The sequence below is a fragment of the Orbicella faveolata genome, unplaced genomic scaffold (assembly GCF_042242905.1).
Source record: "Orbicella faveolata isolate gen_17 unplaced genomic scaffold, um_ofav_v1 contig_14, whole genome shotgun sequence".
Classification (NCBI taxonomy): Eukaryota; Metazoa; Cnidaria; class Anthozoa; order Scleractinia; family Merulinidae; genus Orbicella; species Orbicella faveolata.
In genome coordinates, this window is record NW_028301541.1 from 6475540 (window position 1) to 6494379 (window position 18840).

Genomic DNA, 18840 nt, shown 5'->3' on the forward strand with positions numbered 1-18840 from the left:
GGAGCGATTTGCAGTGTTTGTAAATGAAGTTAAATCTTTACTTCAAGCGCGAAACGTTTGTTTGAAATTCCTCTGATTTTATTCTCAAGGGTTAAGATACAGTCTATGATGATTTCAGCTTCTAAACATGTGCTTTTCGGTTTTAATTTATTCCATGTTTCATCTCTGACTAATTATGTTAATTCTTCAATGGTCGCCCAAAATGCCTTTTGTTTGTTCAAGATTCCTTTGAATGATGCTTTTCTCAAGGGAACAGTCGAGATCAAGGAGTTTAGATTTTATTGCAAACTGCCATTAGCAATTCATTTTCACTTGAAGCATTTCAATTGTATTTTTTTTTTCTTCTCACCTTTTAGCCTATAAATTTTTGTCTTCGCTTATTATTCGCTACTCGTCAAAGATTGCATTTACGCTAGATCGAATTATTTCTGTTGCATTTCTTTCATAGTGTTATCTGATTTGAGACACAATGACCAGCTTTCTGTAATTTTAGCGCAAACGTTTTGGACATTAAAGTTCATTTGAAAAATTGTGTGATGACGATAGAAACCGGTCTTTTTACTCGATCAACATGGCAATGACGTCATATCTTTTAATGTTAGCCAAAAAGTGTTGATATTAAAGTTCGTGACAATTGACATTGTGTGACGTTTGGTTTTTAAATACCGGACCTCTGTCGTTTAGGACCACTGGACACTGTAAGTATCAAGTTTGAAGTTGCATGACATTTTTTTGCGTGACCCTGGCGTGATTTGTGTCGCCATGGAAATCCGTGAGACCGATCCCAGTCCTCCGTCGAGGCTGGTGGACAGTTTTCCAACATGGCTGACTTTCGTGGGCGCCGCCATCTTGAATTCTTAATTCGGCTCCTGATTGGCTGAAATTTGTGGCGGCCATCTTGGATTTGGAAAACAATAGCATCCATTGTTCTTAATTCGACTCCTTATTGGTTACCGCTCATATGAGCGTCTATTACTACTGGCTATTACTATTACTATTACTAGTACTATTACAATAGCATCCATTGTTCTTAATTCGGCTCCTGATTGGCTGAAAATATATAGCGCCATCTTGGATTTGGAAAACAATAGCGTCCATTGTTCTCCAAACAATAGCCTATTGTCTTTCTCGGCTCCTGATTGGTTACCGGTCATATAAGCGTCCTATACTACTCTTCAAACTGTAATGTTCTTTTTCAGTAGACAAAGTGACTGTTTGCACAAAAAACCGGGGAAAAGCGGGAAATGACGTGATCAATATCCTGAAAAGATCGAAATATGCCATTAGGGCCCCGGATGTAGTTTCGTATGAATTTTACAAGTGGCCTATTTTCCGAAAAACACTCATGCCTATATAATAAATATTATATAAACACCAATGAAATAGCAGGTGAGCTTTCGACCGAAAACTGTTGATATCTTCACACGTGAAAAAGATTACCGTTGCTATGGTTACATAATAACTGGTGCGTTTCGCAGCGAAACTGAAATGGCTTGGGAATGCGTAGTCTCCTTCGCAGCCGTTATTAGGGTCGTCACGGAACGCTCCTCCCCAGTTAGTGGGGAGGAGCGTTGCGTGACGACCCTAATAACGGCTGCGAAGGAGACTAGGGAATGCGTCGATGTTTATATAATAAAAAGGACATTGCATGGCCACTTGAAGATACGAAATTTCTCTTCTCGAGCTGAAAAATATATCACTCGTTCGCTGCGCTCACTCGTGGTTCGTGAAATATTCTTCAACACTCGAAGGGAAAGTTCGTATCTCCTCGCGGCCATGTAAAATCTTCTATTTAAAGAGATGATCAGGCACTAATTATCTTACCATCACGGGCTTTTGTTTTCAAGGCAACTACAGCCTGGTAATTCTTTTGGAGTTTAAACAAAGAAAATCTTTATCCTGCTGATCTTAATTAGCATAAATTTTGACGTTTTATTTTTCCGTTTTCTCCTAAGTTTTAGTTTCGATTGAGAAGATATACCTTGTTGTTTTATAGCGTACGGCTAAGAATCGTAAGAAGTTTTATATTATCATTAACATCATTCCGAGCAAAGCAAAGCATCCGAGCTTTCCCAGTTCCTTTCATTCAGTAACCGCATTACTATAGTCGTTTTCTGAAGCTCTCTAGGGCTAGAATAACATGATTACTTCTTCCTCTTAAAAGTGAAATCTTCGTATAGGTGATCATACGGTTTTGAGTTCAGTTTGGAATTAATTTGCACTAGTGAGTTTGCACAAAATTGCACGAGCCGCTTCGGCAAATGCAATTCCAATTTTTTGAAACACTCACAAGTGCAAATTAATCCCAAATTGAACGAGGAAAACCGTATGATTGCTTATTAATAATATAAACATGAAAAACATTGCGTGGAGGAAGTGCCGAAAGATCTTTCTTGAAGCCTTGCATTTTTTTATTCGAAAAAACTGTTTTCAAATTTTCTGCACAAAATTTTCATCATCATTTTACGTGATACCATTGGCTTAGAAAATTTCCTGTTGTCTTTCAGCCAATCATAATCCAGAATTACAATGTGTAATTTGCACTGGTGTTACACTTTACATTGGTGTTACACTTGAACTGCTTGCAGCCAATCAGAATCGAGTAACTTTTTCCCGTATATTAATTATTATTAAGAAAGAAAAACGTTAACTCAAATGTCTAACGTTGCCTCAGAAGTTATTTGTAGTGCCAGAAGAGCTGGTCTGCCATTTATCTTTCCTTCCTATTTGGAATCAGGGTGATGGAGATTCACAGTTTCCTTCATTTCACTGTGAATACTGATCGCAATATTAGCTAATATTAAAGGAGGTGAGAATTAATCATATGAGTGATCACGTGATAAAGGTTATAAATACCGTCTACAGAAGGGGTTCCCTTCAAAGAGAATTGATCCTGGTTTCCCCGTATTGAGTTAATAAGCAATTTAAATTTCGTTTTCGATGATTTAGTTATAAACAAGAATGGAAGGATTCTCCCAAATGAGCTTACGTCATTACCTATTCGTATGACTTTACTCGCTGTCCGCTTCAGAATCGATCACATTTATTTTAAGATGGTGGAGAACAGATAAACATCGAGTTTTTGGCCATTTGTGACCATTTTTCCCTTGTAATAATCCAAATTTTAAGTTTCTAATCGATGGGTAACTTACACACTCACACACTCACACAAGACACGTGCTACAGGGGCAATACGATGTGTGTTTTTGCCATCAGCCGTTTTTGCTAAGTCTCCCGTCCCTAATAAATGTCCCCTCCCCCCTCTTTACTAACTGCCCTCCTTGAGCTAGATCGAATCATTGCGATATGTTAGGTAGGTCTAATGTGCACACTTCAATTCTTCCCTGAGGAATTTTCAGGCAGTTTAGTCTAAGATGGATATAGAAATCAGACGGTTTTGGTTTTGAATAGAATTGCAAAATCAAGTTGATCATGGTCTAGTATAGGGTAAAAGTTTTCATCGTCCCAGCGGCACCCCCACCCCCTCCCCCACCCAGAGATTTACACAGCACCCGCCCCCAGGACGTCTTCTCCAATTCAAACAAGATTACGTCCATAACACGTATCCGTGTCATAGTGTCATCAATGGCCTTGATTTTATAATCTTTCTGTGAAAGAAAAATTAAATAGGGTAGAAAAACATTCCGGCGAAAAATTTTAAATGTTTTGATACGTTTTCTGGAAGCTATAGCTCGTGTAATTAGCCTCGTATGTTTAGCTGCCTTAATTAAATTGAACATCTCTTCTTTGACCAACATTTCAAAGAAAATAGGTTGTGAAGGTCACGTGTGTGAAGGTCACATGCCGGTTTAGTCGTTCACGTAAGCTGGGTTAGAGATCAGTCACGTGTGTGAGCGATCTCAGATCATTCAATTAGCACCAAAAAAGGAAGAAGGGCGATCAGAGAGTTAATTTCCCCAGCTTCGGATGTTTAATTTGAAATATGCAAAAAAAGAAAGGGAAAAATTAAAAAAAAAAAAAAAAAAAAGGAACAAAAAAAAGCAATACCAGGAGTGGGGCTCGAACCCACGGGGATAACACGTCCGTTGGAACTTAAGTCCAACGCCTTAACCACTCGGCCATCCTGGTGTTAATACAAGCCAGTTAGTTCATTGTTTGGTAGTCTGCAAATCCAGGCAGATTGTAGCTATGAAGAACAATCGATCAAAATGGCCGGAGTAATTTCTCAGCCTCACGATAAAGGCAGGTGGACCAAATTAGTCCATGAAGCTACTTTTCTACTCTCTGATGGAATTGAATCTACTAACCTTTCCCTAAAATCAATCATACCTAATGTCTGATTAATTTTTAAAATTAAGCTGCTCTAATTAGCAATTATGTTGTTTTCACCTATATTACTTCTAATTAATTTCACCCTATTCAGACGGGCGGGGGAGGGGGAGGGGTGGTCAAATAAATTTGGTATGACATACCGTTTTACTCGGAACTTTACATTGCCATGGCTTTCGTACTTTTGTGTGATTATTTTTTCATTTTTATGACTCTCAACCATTATGTTATTAACTTTGATTTAGCTTTTATAGTTTTCTGACGAAGAAATCCAACTCCAAGATGGCGGGTCTAAGAGATCAAAATGGCGTCTGTTCAGCAAACATGACATAATGAACACTTGATCTGACGTCATCTCATGTTGTTTACTTCAAGAGAAACATTGTTGAATACCCTCATAGTTCGGTTATAAATAATTTTAAAGTTACGGAAGGGAGGGTGGACATTCGGCCGTATCTACGGAAATCCGTTCCCGTCCGGAAATCCCCGGCTAATACCAGCTATCTACCCCGCCTGGCCGAACAAAATAAACTAAAACGGAGGTTAAATGCACGGCATAAAGAACATGGCTTTGTTGGTTTCCTCTTACAATTGCACCCTTGGTTAGCCAGCTACATGGCAGGGGAACTTAAACGCAGTTTTCTGGCCTTTTCTGTGCTTCGACGCTAGCGCGCAAAATAAATAGTAGCGTTTCATCATCTTATCCAGGAATGCAAGATAGAGGATATTACACGGCGGCAGCAAGATATAAATCTTATTTTCGAGTGGTAAAAACAATATTTTATGAGCGGGCGCAGCAAGTGAGTAAAATATTGTTTTTAATGCGAGAAAATCAAATTCATATCCTCAAGCCACCGTGTAATTTTCTTTTTATTATAAAGACAAACTGATTGTTTGCGGAAACAACCGTGAAAACGCGGGAAATGACTTCATCAATATTCTCATTAGTGAGGATATGGAAAATACGCCACTCGGATCCCGGATGTGATTTTGCGAAACTTTTACGAGTGCTGTATTTTCCAGTGAAACACTCGTGTCTATGTAATAAAAAGGAATATGCAGCTTTACCTCCCCTCACCCTACAGCTCCTACTAAAATGAAACAAAAATAAGTAATTTAACTGAAGGGAAAGGAAATTCAAATTGGAGGACCGTTAGCGCTCAGTGTAAGTAGCTACCTATATCACCTTTTGAAAAAAATTTTGAAAAAAAAAAAGTAAATGAGTCGCCCCATAGCGTTTTCAGAAAATTAATGTGTTGGGAGTTAGCCCTTCTGCCCAGCATAATGATCGTGCTCCCATAAAGAAAGGGTTAACGCTCGAAACTTCATCTTCGCGACGCAGCTAAAACAGTTATTAATTATTTACTTTTATTAGCTTCAAGTTTTCAATTAGCTAAGTGCTTCAGGTACTGTCGACGACGCATTTTTTTTTCCAGGCGCCTAACATGCCTGGTTTGGGGGGAGGGGGGGGAAAGGGGGGAGGTGAAAGAGCAACTTCCTTGTCAAAAGGACGGGGGTGCTCATCATACCATATAGGGGTTAAAAAAGTGGTTTTTTGGTGTTCAGCATCAAAAGATCCACAGCGGAACTTTTGCAGTACCTTTATAAAGGCTATATTAAACCGAAAAAAATATAACGGGAGATGATGCCTTGTTTTAGAATTAGTATCTCTTAGGGGTGAAAATTGTTTTACGCCGCGCCCACAAAGCTGATCTTGGTATCTTTTAGGGGCTAATATAGTTGAGAAGTAGCCTGCAGAAACAGAGTCCAGCTGAGATTTATGTTGCTTGCAGTTTTAATTTATTCCTCTAGATTAAAAATTTAAAAATAAACAAGAGACCCGTCAACTTTACCTAAGGAGGACATGCTTAAAGGATAAAAAAAGTTCTTCTTGTTTGGGTACAGTACAATTTTCACGATGAATGTGATAAATGTCATGCGAACAATTTCTGATGTCACTCTATTTTAAACTCTTATTTACCTTACAAACATACAGGTCAACGTTTTTGTTTCATTATTTACAAAGCTAACTGTAGACCTTACTGGTAAACAAGAACTTAAATCCTTAAATTTAGACTTCCATTGGCCTTTGTGTTCGGCAAAAATTCGGTCTACTTTTTATAATCTTTTCATTTTCTATGCTAATCAATCGATTCACAACGGATTGGCAAAATTTCAAATCGTAAAGCTCTTTTGTCTTGTAAACAAGGTCTGATTTATGAAAGTACTAACAAAACTAAGATGTTCAGAAATATAATAACGTCAAATAAGGAAATGCATGTTATTTCTGACACTAATTTACTGTACTTTAAGAGCCTGCTTTCTTCAAGTTATCTTAACAATTGCTACAAAGTGTTACGCTCAATGTTTTTTCATCAGGTACATTATTTACAAATTGAACAACGAATTTCGCTGGTAAAACACTAGGTGTATCAGTTAAGCCTTAGTTACACTGCTTATTTTTCCTCGCAGCGAAGATCCAATCAATTGAAATCATCATCTTTCATTCCTATACTAAAAGTTACCTTACGTACTAAGCTTGTTCAATTCTTGAGGTTTAAGCAGTTATTTGAGTCTAACACGCACCTGTACGTAGACTGCCGTGGAATACCTTGTAACCAACTGTTCTACAAAAACCATTGTACACTTAACTTGCTAGAGACTCAACGGTTTATCCTAAAAAAGGTGAATATATATGAAATAAAACTCAAAAGTTTTGTTGCGCGTATCTCTCCCGATGCATCCTTTTAGACAGAAAAATATCAGAAGTTAAAACGTCAATTTAATTTATATATAGGTTAGTACTAGCAGTAAAACTGTCCGTTGAGGTCATGGCATATTTTACTTCTCATGTGATCACTCGCTGCCGTCCTGGTCATTCTTGCCAACACCTGACAGAGTAAATAAAGAAACAACAGCAAAAAAGAGTAATCATCTAAATTTATTTCCTTGAATTAAAAAAAAAATTCCGAGCTAGGCGCGCTCTGATTAACTCAGTATTATATTTTATGCTCAAAACAAGACAACCGTGTTTTACTGTCTGGCCCAAGTATATAATCTGAAGCCTTGTATTATACTGCCATAAAACATAACGGCATGTTGAAACACTCAAGAAATATGTGAGGCACTCGCTTGTTGCTCTTACTTTCCTAGATTTCTCGTTTTCTAAAATTTCCCTCCGAATTCGTTATAATATGATAAATGGCTGTGGCCTCTTGATTGCGTTGTATTACACTATAGGTAATTTCATGGTTTACACTCTCATGATCGACAGAGCTAGTTATAACCCATAAAAAGCAAACAATACGTGAGCCGCACAAGATCAATTGCAAACGACAAACACTTAAAAAAAAATAGATATAGAAACCTAAACCCACTTTCGAAAATACATACAGCTTGATCGATAACATCTTCGGAAAACTGTAAGTAAATGCCAAAAGCCGTTTATTAAAAATTAGAAAGCACTTATGCGTGTTTTCATTGAATCTTACCTTTCTCTCCAAAATCAAATGTCACGTCATCTCCAATCAGTATAAAAGGTGCCCACTGGTTCACGTCATAGCCCTTACCTCTCATCCACTTCATGGCCTCGTGTAGAGATTCACCAGCACTTTCCCCAGCGACAAGGTGATCGTAGAAATGAGTCATTAACTGCTCTGTTGCTTTGTCATCCAGGGCCCACAGTGATACCAGCACTGAGCGTGCGCCAGATCCTAAGAATGCTCGGGCAATTCCGACAGTTCCCTCGGCCTTTGTCTGGCCACGAGCACTGTGGCAACAGCTAAGGACTACCAGTTTAGCTCGCAGTTGAATCTTTGAAATGTCAGACATTGTCAATAAGTAGAGTCCTTCTTGAGGTATTCCGTTAGGAACACGAAAAGATGGTGCGAGGGCAATTGCTCCTCTTTCAACATCACCGTGTGCGCCGATATGAATCAAAGCCGCTGAATTCATCGCTTCAAGTACTGCCTGCTTTGTTGCTTGCCGTCCTAACAAAGGCTCAACTCCTAGCTTTTTTGCTACCATCCTGGCTTCGTTTTCTGCACATTGTAGTCGAAAAAACTTTGTGAGTTTTCCTTTGAAATGCACCTCACCAACATCAGGATTTCCCACTATCAAAGCACCCGTCTGACAGTGGTAGTCCGCTGGAATTTCATTAATGAGCTTGAGAGTTGTTAGAGAAGGAGCAATACGGATCCTGAAACTCTCGGATAAGTACTTTCCGCTTTCATCAGTTAAGGCGCCAAATGGAATTTGGTATAAGGCGCGATCAGGAACAATGATGATTTCAGGGCCCTCAAGGAAGCTCACCACAGGAGCAATGATTAGTTTGTAACAGATGGAAAGGTTCATTTGCGGTCCTTGGTTAGCTTTACTTTCCACTCTAATTCGCCAACCTTCATGGCTGTCTTCATTCCATGTTTTCGATTCCGGTAGAAAACCGTGTAAGCATTGGTCTTCGCAAATCTCCTCTGGTAAAATGCCAAAACTTCTGAAATCAAAAAATTGTCCCAAATGCTGACTTGATCCCTCCCGAGCTAACAGGTCATTTCCTTTTATCACCTGGAAATGTGCGGTTCCCCTTGCTTTAAGAATCCACAAAAGTATTTTGTCAGAATAATATGAGACGTACAGACAAGTGCGGTTAAGCACTTTTCCCACCATGCCTTCAAGATCAGACCATGCTCCAGAGTCAGCTGGGATTTGATTGTCCAAAGAGTACTGAGCTGACATTAAATCTGCCAAAGCCCTGGCCTTCGAAAGCTCTGAAACATACAGAGCTTCGGTAGGATTCCCGGTTTCGCAGAGTAAGTTACTGAGATTTCTGTAGCAAAAAATATTGTGATCTGAGATAGAAATCTTAAGTTGATCGTTGTCGCGGAGGGAGTTGCGCATATCCTCGCATTTTTCAATACCAGAACGTAAATACGAGATTGCTTCCCGAATCCTTCCTTGTCTCTCTCTCAGCTTTGCCATCCTAATGAGAGACCCCAACAGTGTCTCAACATCTCCAGTCTTCTCACTTAATACAAGTGCCTTCTTGATATATTCTTCCGTTCTGTCATAGTCAGACTTCTTTAAAACAAAACCTCCAAGCCCTAAATAAGAACGTGCTTCTAGGTCCCTGTCTCCAATTTTTTGGCTTGTAGCAAGCGCCTTTTCAAAATACTCTTTTGCTTTTGTTAAGTTGCCTACAGCTTGCTCCACAGCTCCTTGGTTGAGGCAAACGCGGGCCACTCCTTCTCTGTCTCCAATGCCTGCTAAGATGACAAGTGCTTTCTGGTTGTATTCGTTAGCCTTGTGGTACTTTCCAAGAGAGGAAAATTTAGCTCCCAGCTCCAGAAGAGAACAAGCTACAATACTAATGTCGTCAATATTTCTGCCCATTGCCAACGATTTTTCAAAGTACTTTAAAGCCTTGTCATGTTCGCCAACTGAACCATACAACGCTCCAAGGTTTGTGTAAGAGCAAGCTTCTCCACTTTTGTCTCCAATTTCTTTCTGGATCACAAGTGCTTTCTCGTGAAGTTCTCTAGCCTTCTCATATTCGCCAACTGATCTATAGATCGCTCCAAGGTTTCCGTAAGAGGAAGCCTCTCCACTTCTGTCTCCAATTTCTTTCTGGATCACAAGTGCTTTCTCGTAAAGTTCTCTAGCCTTCTCATATTCGCCAGTTGATCGATACACCACTCCAAGGTTCGTGTAAGAGGAAGCTTCTCCTCTTCTGTCTCCAATTTCTTTCTGGATCACAAGTGCTTTCTCGTGAAGTTCTCTAGCCTTCTCATATTCGCCAACTGATCTATAGATCGCTCCAAGGTTTCCGTAAGAGGAAGCCTCTCCACTTCTGTCTCCAATTTCTTTCTGGATCACAAGTGCTTTCTCGTAAAGTTCTCTAGCCTTCTCATATTCGCCAGTTGATCCATACACCACTCCAAGGTTCGTGTAAGAGGAAGCTTCTCCACTTCTGTCTCCAATTTCTTTCTGGATCACAAGTGCTTTCTCGTGAAGTTCTCTAGCCTTCTCATATTCGCCGATTGATCCATACACCACTCCAAGGTTTCCGTAAGAGGAAGCCTCTCCACTTCTGTCTCCAATTTCTTTCTGGATCACAAGTGCTTTCTCGTAAAGTTCTCTAGCCTTCTCATATTCGCCAATTGATCGATACACCACTCCAAGGTTCGTGTAAGAGCAAGCTTCTCCTCTTCTGTCTCCAATTTCTTTCTGGATCACAAGTGCTTTCTCGTGAAGTTCTCTAGCCTTCTCATATTCGCCAACTGATCTATAGATCGCTTCAAGGTTTCCGTAACAGGAAGCTTCTCCACTTCTGTCTCCAATTTCTTTCTGGATCACAAGTGCTTTCTCGTGAAGTTCTCTAGCCTTCTCATATTCGCCAATTGATCCATACACCACTCCAAGGTTCGTGTAAGAGGAAGCTTCTCCACTTCTGTCTCCAATTTCTTTCTGGGTCACAAGAGCTTTCTCGTGATTTTCTCTAGCCTTCTCATATTCGCCAACTGATGTATAGATCACTCCAAGGTTTCCGTAAGAGGAAGCTTCTCCACTTCTGTCTCCAATTTCTTTCTGGATCACAAGTGCTTTCTCGTGAAGTTCTCTAGCCTTCTCATATTCGCCAATTGATCCATACACCACTCCAAGGTTCGTGTAAGAGGAAGCTTCTCCTCTTCTGTCTCCAATTTCTTTCTGGATCACAAGTACTTTCTCGTGAAGTTCTCTAGCCTTCTCATATTCGCCAATTGATCCATACACCACTCCAAGGTTCGTGTAAGAGGAAGCTTCTCCACTTCTGTCTCCAGTTTCTTTCTGGATCACAAGTGCTTTCTCGTAAAGTTCTCTAGCCTTCTCATATTCGCCAACTGATATATAGATCGCTCCAAGGTTTACGTAAGAGGAAGCTTCTCCTCTTCTGTCTCCAATTTCTTTCTGGATCACAAGTGCTTTGTCGTGAAGTTCTCTAGCCTTCTCATATTCGCCAATTGATCGATACACCACTCCAAGGTTCGTGTAAGAGGAAGCTTCTCCACTTCTGTCTCCAATTTCTTTCTGGATCACAAGTGCTTTCTCGTAAAGTTCTCTAGCCTTCTCATATTCGCCAACTGATATATAGATCGCTCCAAGGTTTACGTAAGAGGAAGCTTCTCCTCTTCTGTCTCCAATTTCTTTCTGGATCACAAGTGCTTTGTCGTGAAGTTCTCTAGCCTTCTCATATTCGCCAATTGATCGATACACCACTCCAAGGTTCGTGTAAGAGCAAGCCTCTCCACTTCTGTCTCCAATTTCTTTCTTGATCGGAAGTGCTTTCTCGTAAAGTTCTCTAGCCTTCTCATATTCGCCAACTGACATATATATCGCTCCAAGGTTTCCGCAAGAGGAAGCTTCTCCACTTCTGTCCCCAATTTCTTTCTGGATCACAAGAGCTTTCTCGTGAAGTTCTCTAGCCTTCTCATATTCGCCAACTGATCTATAGATCGCTCCAAGGTTTCCGTAAGAGGAAGCCTCCCCACTTTTGTCTCCGATTTCTTTCTGGATCGCGAGTCCTTTCTCGTGAAGTTCTCTAGCCTTCTCATATTTGCCAACTGATCCATACACCACTCCAAGGTTCATGTAAGAGGTAGCCTCTCCACTTCTGTGTCCAATTTCTTTCTGGATCGCAAGTGCTTTCTCGTGAAGTTCTCTAGCCTTCTCATATTCGCCAACTGATTGATATACCACTCCAAGGTTTCCGTAAGATAAAGCTTCTCCACTTCTGTTTTCAATTTCTTTACTGATAAGGAGAGCTTTTTCACAGAGTTTTTTTGCTTGTGCGTATTTACTTTCACGGAAATACACTTCTGCTAGTTCTAAGCTCAGCTTAACTACGCTTTCTGCGTATTTTATGGCGTTTGTGGTATCGCTGATAAGACTACATGCTTTCCACATTGTAAAATATATCTTTACGTAGAATGATTTGGTGAGTTTCTTGTCTTTTATACCTGCTCTTTCTTTCAGAACGAACAAGCATTCCTTGCATAATTCGATTGCTTTTAGGAATCGATTAGTGTTGAGAAGGTAGCCTGTAACAATGAGGCCGATCGAGATGACTTGTATAACTTCGTTTACGTTGTACATGTCACTGAAGAACTTCTATTAGAACAAAACAGAGAGTAAAAGTGGACAAAAATTTGGAACCATGTCAGTTTATCCATTTGTTAACTGCTGTTATTAGTATACTATTGCAGTCTGACTCAGGAAATCGTAGCGCAATTAGAAGATTGCAGCGAAGAGAGTTATTCATTTATTTTACATGGAAAGACAGTGAGCTCTCGACTGTCTATATATGTTTGCAGTGATTGCTTGCTTGATCTGCTGAGATTAAAATAAAGGATTTTTGGAAACGATAGATTTTTTATGAATATCTATTCTGTTATTTGCTTTTCAAAATCTGGAAGCACTTATATACTTAAAAGATTCTTGCCTCTTCGTTAGTACACAAGCTCGAATTAATTCATCGCACAAATTTGGTCACATATTTTAGATCAAGTTTCGGTTTAAACTCCGTTTAACGTTTAATAGTAATTTCTGAAAAGAGAAATTTATCCGGAAATCCAAATTATTATTGATTTTGCATTGCTCTTATTAGAACACGAGTTTATTATTTCGACAGGAACTTCTAACGCACATTACAATTATTTGGCAATTTAAATAAGTGAAAAAAGTTAAAAATCGAATGACATCTCAACAATACGTCTATCATACAGGCATGTGTATTATTAAACAGTAAAGAATCTATTTTCAGATTTCCTTTGCCTCCAGCAAGACAAAGTTTTAGAGCAAAGTAAAATAGGACTGCCATAATATTGCCGTTCAAAATTGTTGGCGTGGAAATATGATTAGCGTCTCTAATAACTATTTCCTTACTATTATATCATTAAGGTGATCTTTGTTTGAAAAACAACTTATAACAATATTAAAATATAAATAACTTAGTAAACTCACCACTCCCCTTTCTCTTGGTTTAAAGAGCACAAAAGCGACAGTCTTTCTTTACTTTGCTATCCTATAGGATAAGAGAAAAATTAAACTAACACCAGGTCTGATTCAAGACTTTTATTCCAATTTAATAAGTCCATGTTTTTGCCTCTAACTCTATGCTGATATAAACGTACAACAGGGATGACAGACATACATGACCGAAACATAGAGAAATAAATAAATAAAATAAATAAATAAATAAATAACTTTATTTAAGTGCCAAATGTATTTAGCACTGTTGTGCTAATTGAGGACACAGTAAATGAATAAACAAACATTACAAATAGAACGTAAACGTTTTAGAATACCAACTTGTGGGAGGCCGACCGGTTGGCTAGTGACACAACGTGGTTGAGAAGTTGAACTCGGAACTACCGAGAACAAAACCAGAAAGCGGTAGGATGGAGGATTATTTTGAACCAGCACCCCAAGATTTCCAACCCAAATCACTAAACCTACAGACAAAGGTTAACCCCTCAGAAATTCAAGGTCACAGACAAAGATGGAAAACATACATTCCTTCAAATTTACAGACAAATATAAACAAACGTAATTAGACTGATGTGCCGAAGATAAGCTCATAAAACTGAAAGTCACACATGTACAGGAACACGCAAAACTGTTTTTTTTTTTTTCTCAGAGATACATTTAGACGGAAAGCGTCCAATAAACGCAGAAACCTGGAGGTTACAGAGGAAGAAGCACAAAACTGCAGGTCAATCATTAATATAAAAGCATGTAGCTGCCAATCAGAGGGTGACAGTCGTGCAAAACTGATAGTCACAAACAAAATGAACACAAAAAAAGAAACCCACAGACGAAGATCAGCGTGCACGAAACTGAAAGTCAATAAGGATTATCTGAGGCATGATTTTCTGCAATTGAAATAACAATTATTTCACATCCATATTCCTACAATATAATTTTAAACTTATTATTTATAATCATTAAAGCATAGCTTCAACTTACAATTTTAATTGTTGCTTGAGATGTTCGAATCAGAAAGAAATCCAATTTCACCCACGTCATCAACACGGCGCTTCCCCTTAGAACAATGGGTGTTGAATATTAATGAATATGCAAATGAATATATGAAAGATCTTATATTTGAACTGCGGAGAAAGACATGTACATTCTTCATCATCTACGGGCATATTACGAACTCACAGCGGAGTGACCAGCACCCAGCTGGCTTGATAGGTCAGGAGCACTGCACAGGCATCGCAGAGGTCATGGGTTCTTTTATTTCTTGTTTCAGGCTTTAATTTCACAACTGCTTAAGTTGTGTGTATAACTGCGATGATCAATCACGTCTTCATTAATTAATATATATGAAAAAAATTATGCACAGTAAAGAGGAGGGCATGCATTGAATAGACGATATCTTATAACTACTAGATTAAGTTTCCTGTTCTTACCGTTACTAGATGAGTCAAAATCAGAATGAAATCCAATTCAGTCTGGATCAGCAAAATCGATGTTCCTTTGAAAAGGACAATAAATTATCAGTGTCATTTAAGTCTTTTCGATGCACAGTAACAACATCAAATATCTTAGAGACAATCAATCTTTGACTTTTTTCCTCCACTGTAGCTAGCTACGTAAAACAAACAAAAGCTTTATGTTCTCAGTTTTGCAAGATTACAACACATTCAGTGTACACAAGTATTTTGTAGGCAATCTCAACATGCGTAATCGTGTTATCCCTTCTAATGTATGGTTAACAATCATTGTAACAGTTTCAGTCTTTTTTAAGTTTATTTTTCCTGAAAAGCACCCCTTGCGAGGTTCAATAAAGTGTGTATGTATGTAGAAATAAAAGGAGAGTAGATGAGGATATCTACCGAAAACAAAATGAATACTGTCAGAGCTGCCACGAACGTGATGATACAAATCAAATGAGTACTCACCTCTACTTTTAATTCCCTTCTCCACTGCGAAAGAAAACCTTTCAAGGCCTGTAACACCACGTCACATCACAACAGGGACTCTGTCTGCAATCAAGTGACAGAAGAATCACCAAAGCATTGTTTACGTTTTCTTTCCAATGCATTTAATTAACACCAAGATACTGAACTGTAAAACGGAGAACTTTCTGATTAGAAAGAAGTCCAAAATCCAAATTTGTTACTTCAGAGATTATTCCGTTCAGCGCCCACTCATCAGAATTAATTTTCTGAAAGAGGTTATTATTTTTCTATTCCACTACGTAATGTTGTATTTTTGAGCAATTTTATGTAACGTATGGCAAGGTTTACCAAGCCTAACATCTCATTGACTTTCAGCCAGTTAATTTGACGAGTTTATATTTCTCAGTGGCCAATTGCGATTTATAAATATCACTAACTGCTGTGTTCAAGTAATGATATAGTTTATCTTAAATATACAACAGTTATCGTTGCTTCTTTAGTTCAAAAAGTTATTGTGATATGTTACGATTTTTACCGACCAAATTTAATGTAGATGTACATGTGAGGTAAAAACCAATTACTTACCGTTCGATGAGAAATCTAAATCAGAATGAAATTCAAATTTCTAGCCTCTAACAGCTAAAACAGCGTCTCCTTCAAAATAACATTGACGTACAAATTATCAGACTTTCGAACCATGGGATACGCTTTCGGTTTCGACGGGCTGTGGAGTCTTTTTTTACATCTGCTGAACATGTATCGAATTAATTAAAAAAGTAGAGCGAGAAGCTAGGTAACATTTGAAGACCACAGTAGCTATTCTGGCATTTGTGATTCTCTTTAGCCAGTATCCAGTCCCATCACTTATTTTGTGGCTTTTGGCACAGTCTTATTTTGGCTTTTAATAGCATCTGTCACTGCCACACGATAGGCAGGTTTCATTTTTCCCTCGCGTTTCAGTTTTCTGATTCGCAATTTAAGTTACAATTACGCAGTTTAGGTACATGTTTGCTTCCTTGATACAGTCAACTCTCGCTATAGCGGACGCGCTCGGGGACTTTGTTTAGTATCCGTAATAGCGAGAGTCCGTAATAGCGGGATGTGAGATAAAAAGTGCCCTTAACATGCAGAAAATAACATAGACAATGTCTGTGAAGCAAGGACGATTGTGCAGCCGATAAAAAAAAAATTGATATGAAGATAAACATTCCAGAAGTCTTTTGAAGTGTTTTTTAACAATTGATGAACCGCAGACTGTAATTTTATATAATTATGTCATATGAGAAGTAGGTGATGTTCGCTTCATCGAGAAGTCAAAACAATAAAATTGTCATTTTGGTACCTGACGAAAGTGTCCGTAATTCCGTAATGGCGAGAGGCCGTAATTTACGGGAGTCATTTCCAGTCAAGCCTCTATAGCTTTTGCCGGGGATCTGGATTTTGTCAGCAATAGCGAGGTGTCCGCAAGGCGAGAGTTCACTGTATATACTGTACATACGTGCATGACTCAATGTGTAAGATTTTAATAACTTCCTTTCGTCTGTCTTGCTGACGGCTAAGGAAATGTGCAATGAGATGACTGAAACGACACGGGAGTTCCACTCAGTATTAACGGCACCTTTCCTTCAAACAAATCATTCCATTAAAAATCTGTTTTCCAGGGGGAGGTTCTTCGGAGAGGGTGATCTAATCTTCTCCCAAGATCACTATGTTTGACGCTGGCCTTGGAAGATCTTGGGCTTAAGATTATGGGTGACCTACCCTAACCCGTTAAAATATTTTCTACGGGGATTAATGGCTGGCTGAGTTTGATTTTTTACCTAAGTTATTGACAGGTAACCAGCGCTGTGAATTAGCCTTGCCACTTTCCCCCCCCCCCCCCCCTACCACTCCCCACTCAGCCTTTCCAACCAATCCTAAAGGCGCGAGTTACGCCCTGTGACACAACCCAACCACCTAGATCATCAGACAACTTTTTGTTATCTGAGAACGACGGGAGAACCAAACACACATGCAAGGCTGCACTTACTACGCAATCCGGAGCTTAAGCAACTGAGACGCCAAGGAGAGTGCAGGGTAAGAAGTATGGGTTATTGACCAAGTGTGAGGTTAAGATGGCTGGATATTGGCCAAGTTCTCTTTTTGCGTGTTCATGAACCGAAACGGAGTCGAGGTCCATAAACTGGAAAAAAAAAAAAAAAAAAAAAGGAAGACCGAGGCCAATATCAAGCCATCTTGACCGAACAAGCTTGGTTAATAAAGAATTTATTATATGGCTTTCGGGAAAATGTTTCTTGCGGGGCTCGGCTGGTAGTCCCGAGCGGGCAAGATGGCTCCATCTTGCCCGCTCGGGTAGCCAGTCACAGCGCAGGATTTGATTCATCTTGCCCCCTCACGGAGGTAGCCATATGATAAATGTATTTACATTTTACTTTGTTGTTAAGAATCTCGCAATATCTAAGACTATTCAGTGCGTCTATCAGTTTTAACAACTAGCTCCAGCTGAAAATGCAAAGAAAGCGTTTAACTCTAAATAGAAATTGAAAGAAAAAGGCCCTCGTGATTCACTTTCCACAAACAACCCTGAATTTGGCTTGAATTTCCCTTTGTTCTTTTATAAAGTATAGTTAAGAATTTTAACAAGTTCTATGTTGTTATTACGTGCACAGCCTTTGTTTCTTTCATTATTGGGTTGCTGTAGTTGTTTGCTAAACGGCTCCTTAATATTATAACAATCTGTATACTTCTTCTTCTTCTTCTTCTTCTTCTTGTGAAAACTGAAATAGTTCCAAGCTGACTCAGATGTGTCACGTTATTCTCAGAAGTTGTTTGCAATTTCACAAGAGTTGGTCAGTCATTTAGCTTTCCTTATTATTTTGGAATTGGCGATGAGGTTTCACAGTTATCCTCTTTTCACCGTGAGCGCTGTTAGCAATATTCATGGCGATGACAATTAAGCCTGTGAGTTATCATGTGATATATAATGGTAATTGAACTAAGTGGAGTGCAATTTGGTCTGAAATCATACGCGTGATTTCAAAATCGAACGAGCGCGCAGCGCGAGTTCGATTTGAAATCTCCACACAGTGGCTTTTTGCCTTTCATTTTCCTGAAATTTTATTGATTACTTTAAACTAATCTTGAAATCTGATTGGTTGTTTTGTTTTACTGGCCCATTCTCATTGGCTGAGAAAAAGATGCGACTTAGAGCAAAAAATAGTGCGATTCGTGAATAAATCGCACCACTGAGAGCCAATCAGATTGCAAGGATAACCAGTGATTTCAAAATGGATTTAATAAAGGTGATAAATACCTTCTTAAATAAGGAATTCCCCTGAATTGGTTAACGGAGCAACTTACATTTCGTTTTTGGTGATTAGCTAATAAACAAGAACGGAGGGATTCCCCTGTTTTAATTTAATGAGGAAGTCACGTTTCGTTTTTGGTGATTAGGTAATAAACAAGAACAAAGGGATTTCCCCGAATGAGTTTACGTCATCACGTGTTCGTATGACTTTCCTATGTTCTGTTTTGACCGATTACAATGAGAGGGGGCTGAATAGGGTTGCTGGAACTGTCGGTTCTCAGTTAAATTTTCGGCGATTTCTCA

At 39.0% G+C, this 18840-nt stretch overlaps 1 protein-coding gene, 1 long non-coding RNA gene and 1 other non-coding gene across 3 annotated transcripts; all 3 read right to left on the reverse strand.

The window, feature by feature from the left end:
* Positions 1 to 4005: 4005 nt before the first annotated feature.
* Positions 4006 to 4089, reverse strand: Trnal-uaa (transfer RNA leucine (anticodon UAA)). Its single transcript has one exon. It is a non-coding gene; the product is annotated as a tRNA-Leu (tRNA).
* Positions 4090 to 6067: 1978 nt separating this feature from the next.
* On the reverse strand, positions 6068 to 13352 carry LOC110068369 (uncharacterized). The gene is made up of 3 exons (XM_089286400.1): positions 13285 to 13352; positions 7782 to 12432; positions 6068 to 7181 (listed from the first exon to the last, which is right to left on the reverse strand). Exons 2-3 carry the CDS (start codon positions 12415 to 12417, stop codon positions 7147 to 7149), a joined length of 4671 nt encoding a protein of 1556 aa, XP_089142526.1. The 5' UTR covers positions 12418 to 12432; positions 13285 to 13352; the 3' UTR covers positions 6068 to 7146.
* A 1054-nt stretch (positions 13353 to 14406) lies between these two features.
* Positions 14407 to 15879, reverse strand: LOC149113758 (uncharacterized). The gene is made up of 3 exons (XR_016206623.1): positions 15816 to 15879; positions 15231 to 15314; positions 14407 to 14803 (listed from the first exon to the last, which is right to left on the reverse strand). It is a non-coding gene; the product is annotated as an uncharacterized LOC149113758 (long non-coding RNA).
* Between the last annotated feature and the right edge of the window lie 2961 nt (positions 15880 to 18840).

What these genes read in the sequence shown, in the direction of transcription:
- LOC110068369 (XM_089286400.1), bottom strand. Translation starts at nt 12,417, where the DNA reads ATGTACAACGTAAACGAAGTTATACAAGTCATCTCGATCGGCCTCATT. An exon ending in ATTTGATTTTGGAGAGAAAG is followed by an intron (nt 7,182 to 7,781) that starts GTAAGATTCAAT and finishes TTACTCTGTCAG; the next exon opens with GTGTTGGCAAGAATGACCAG.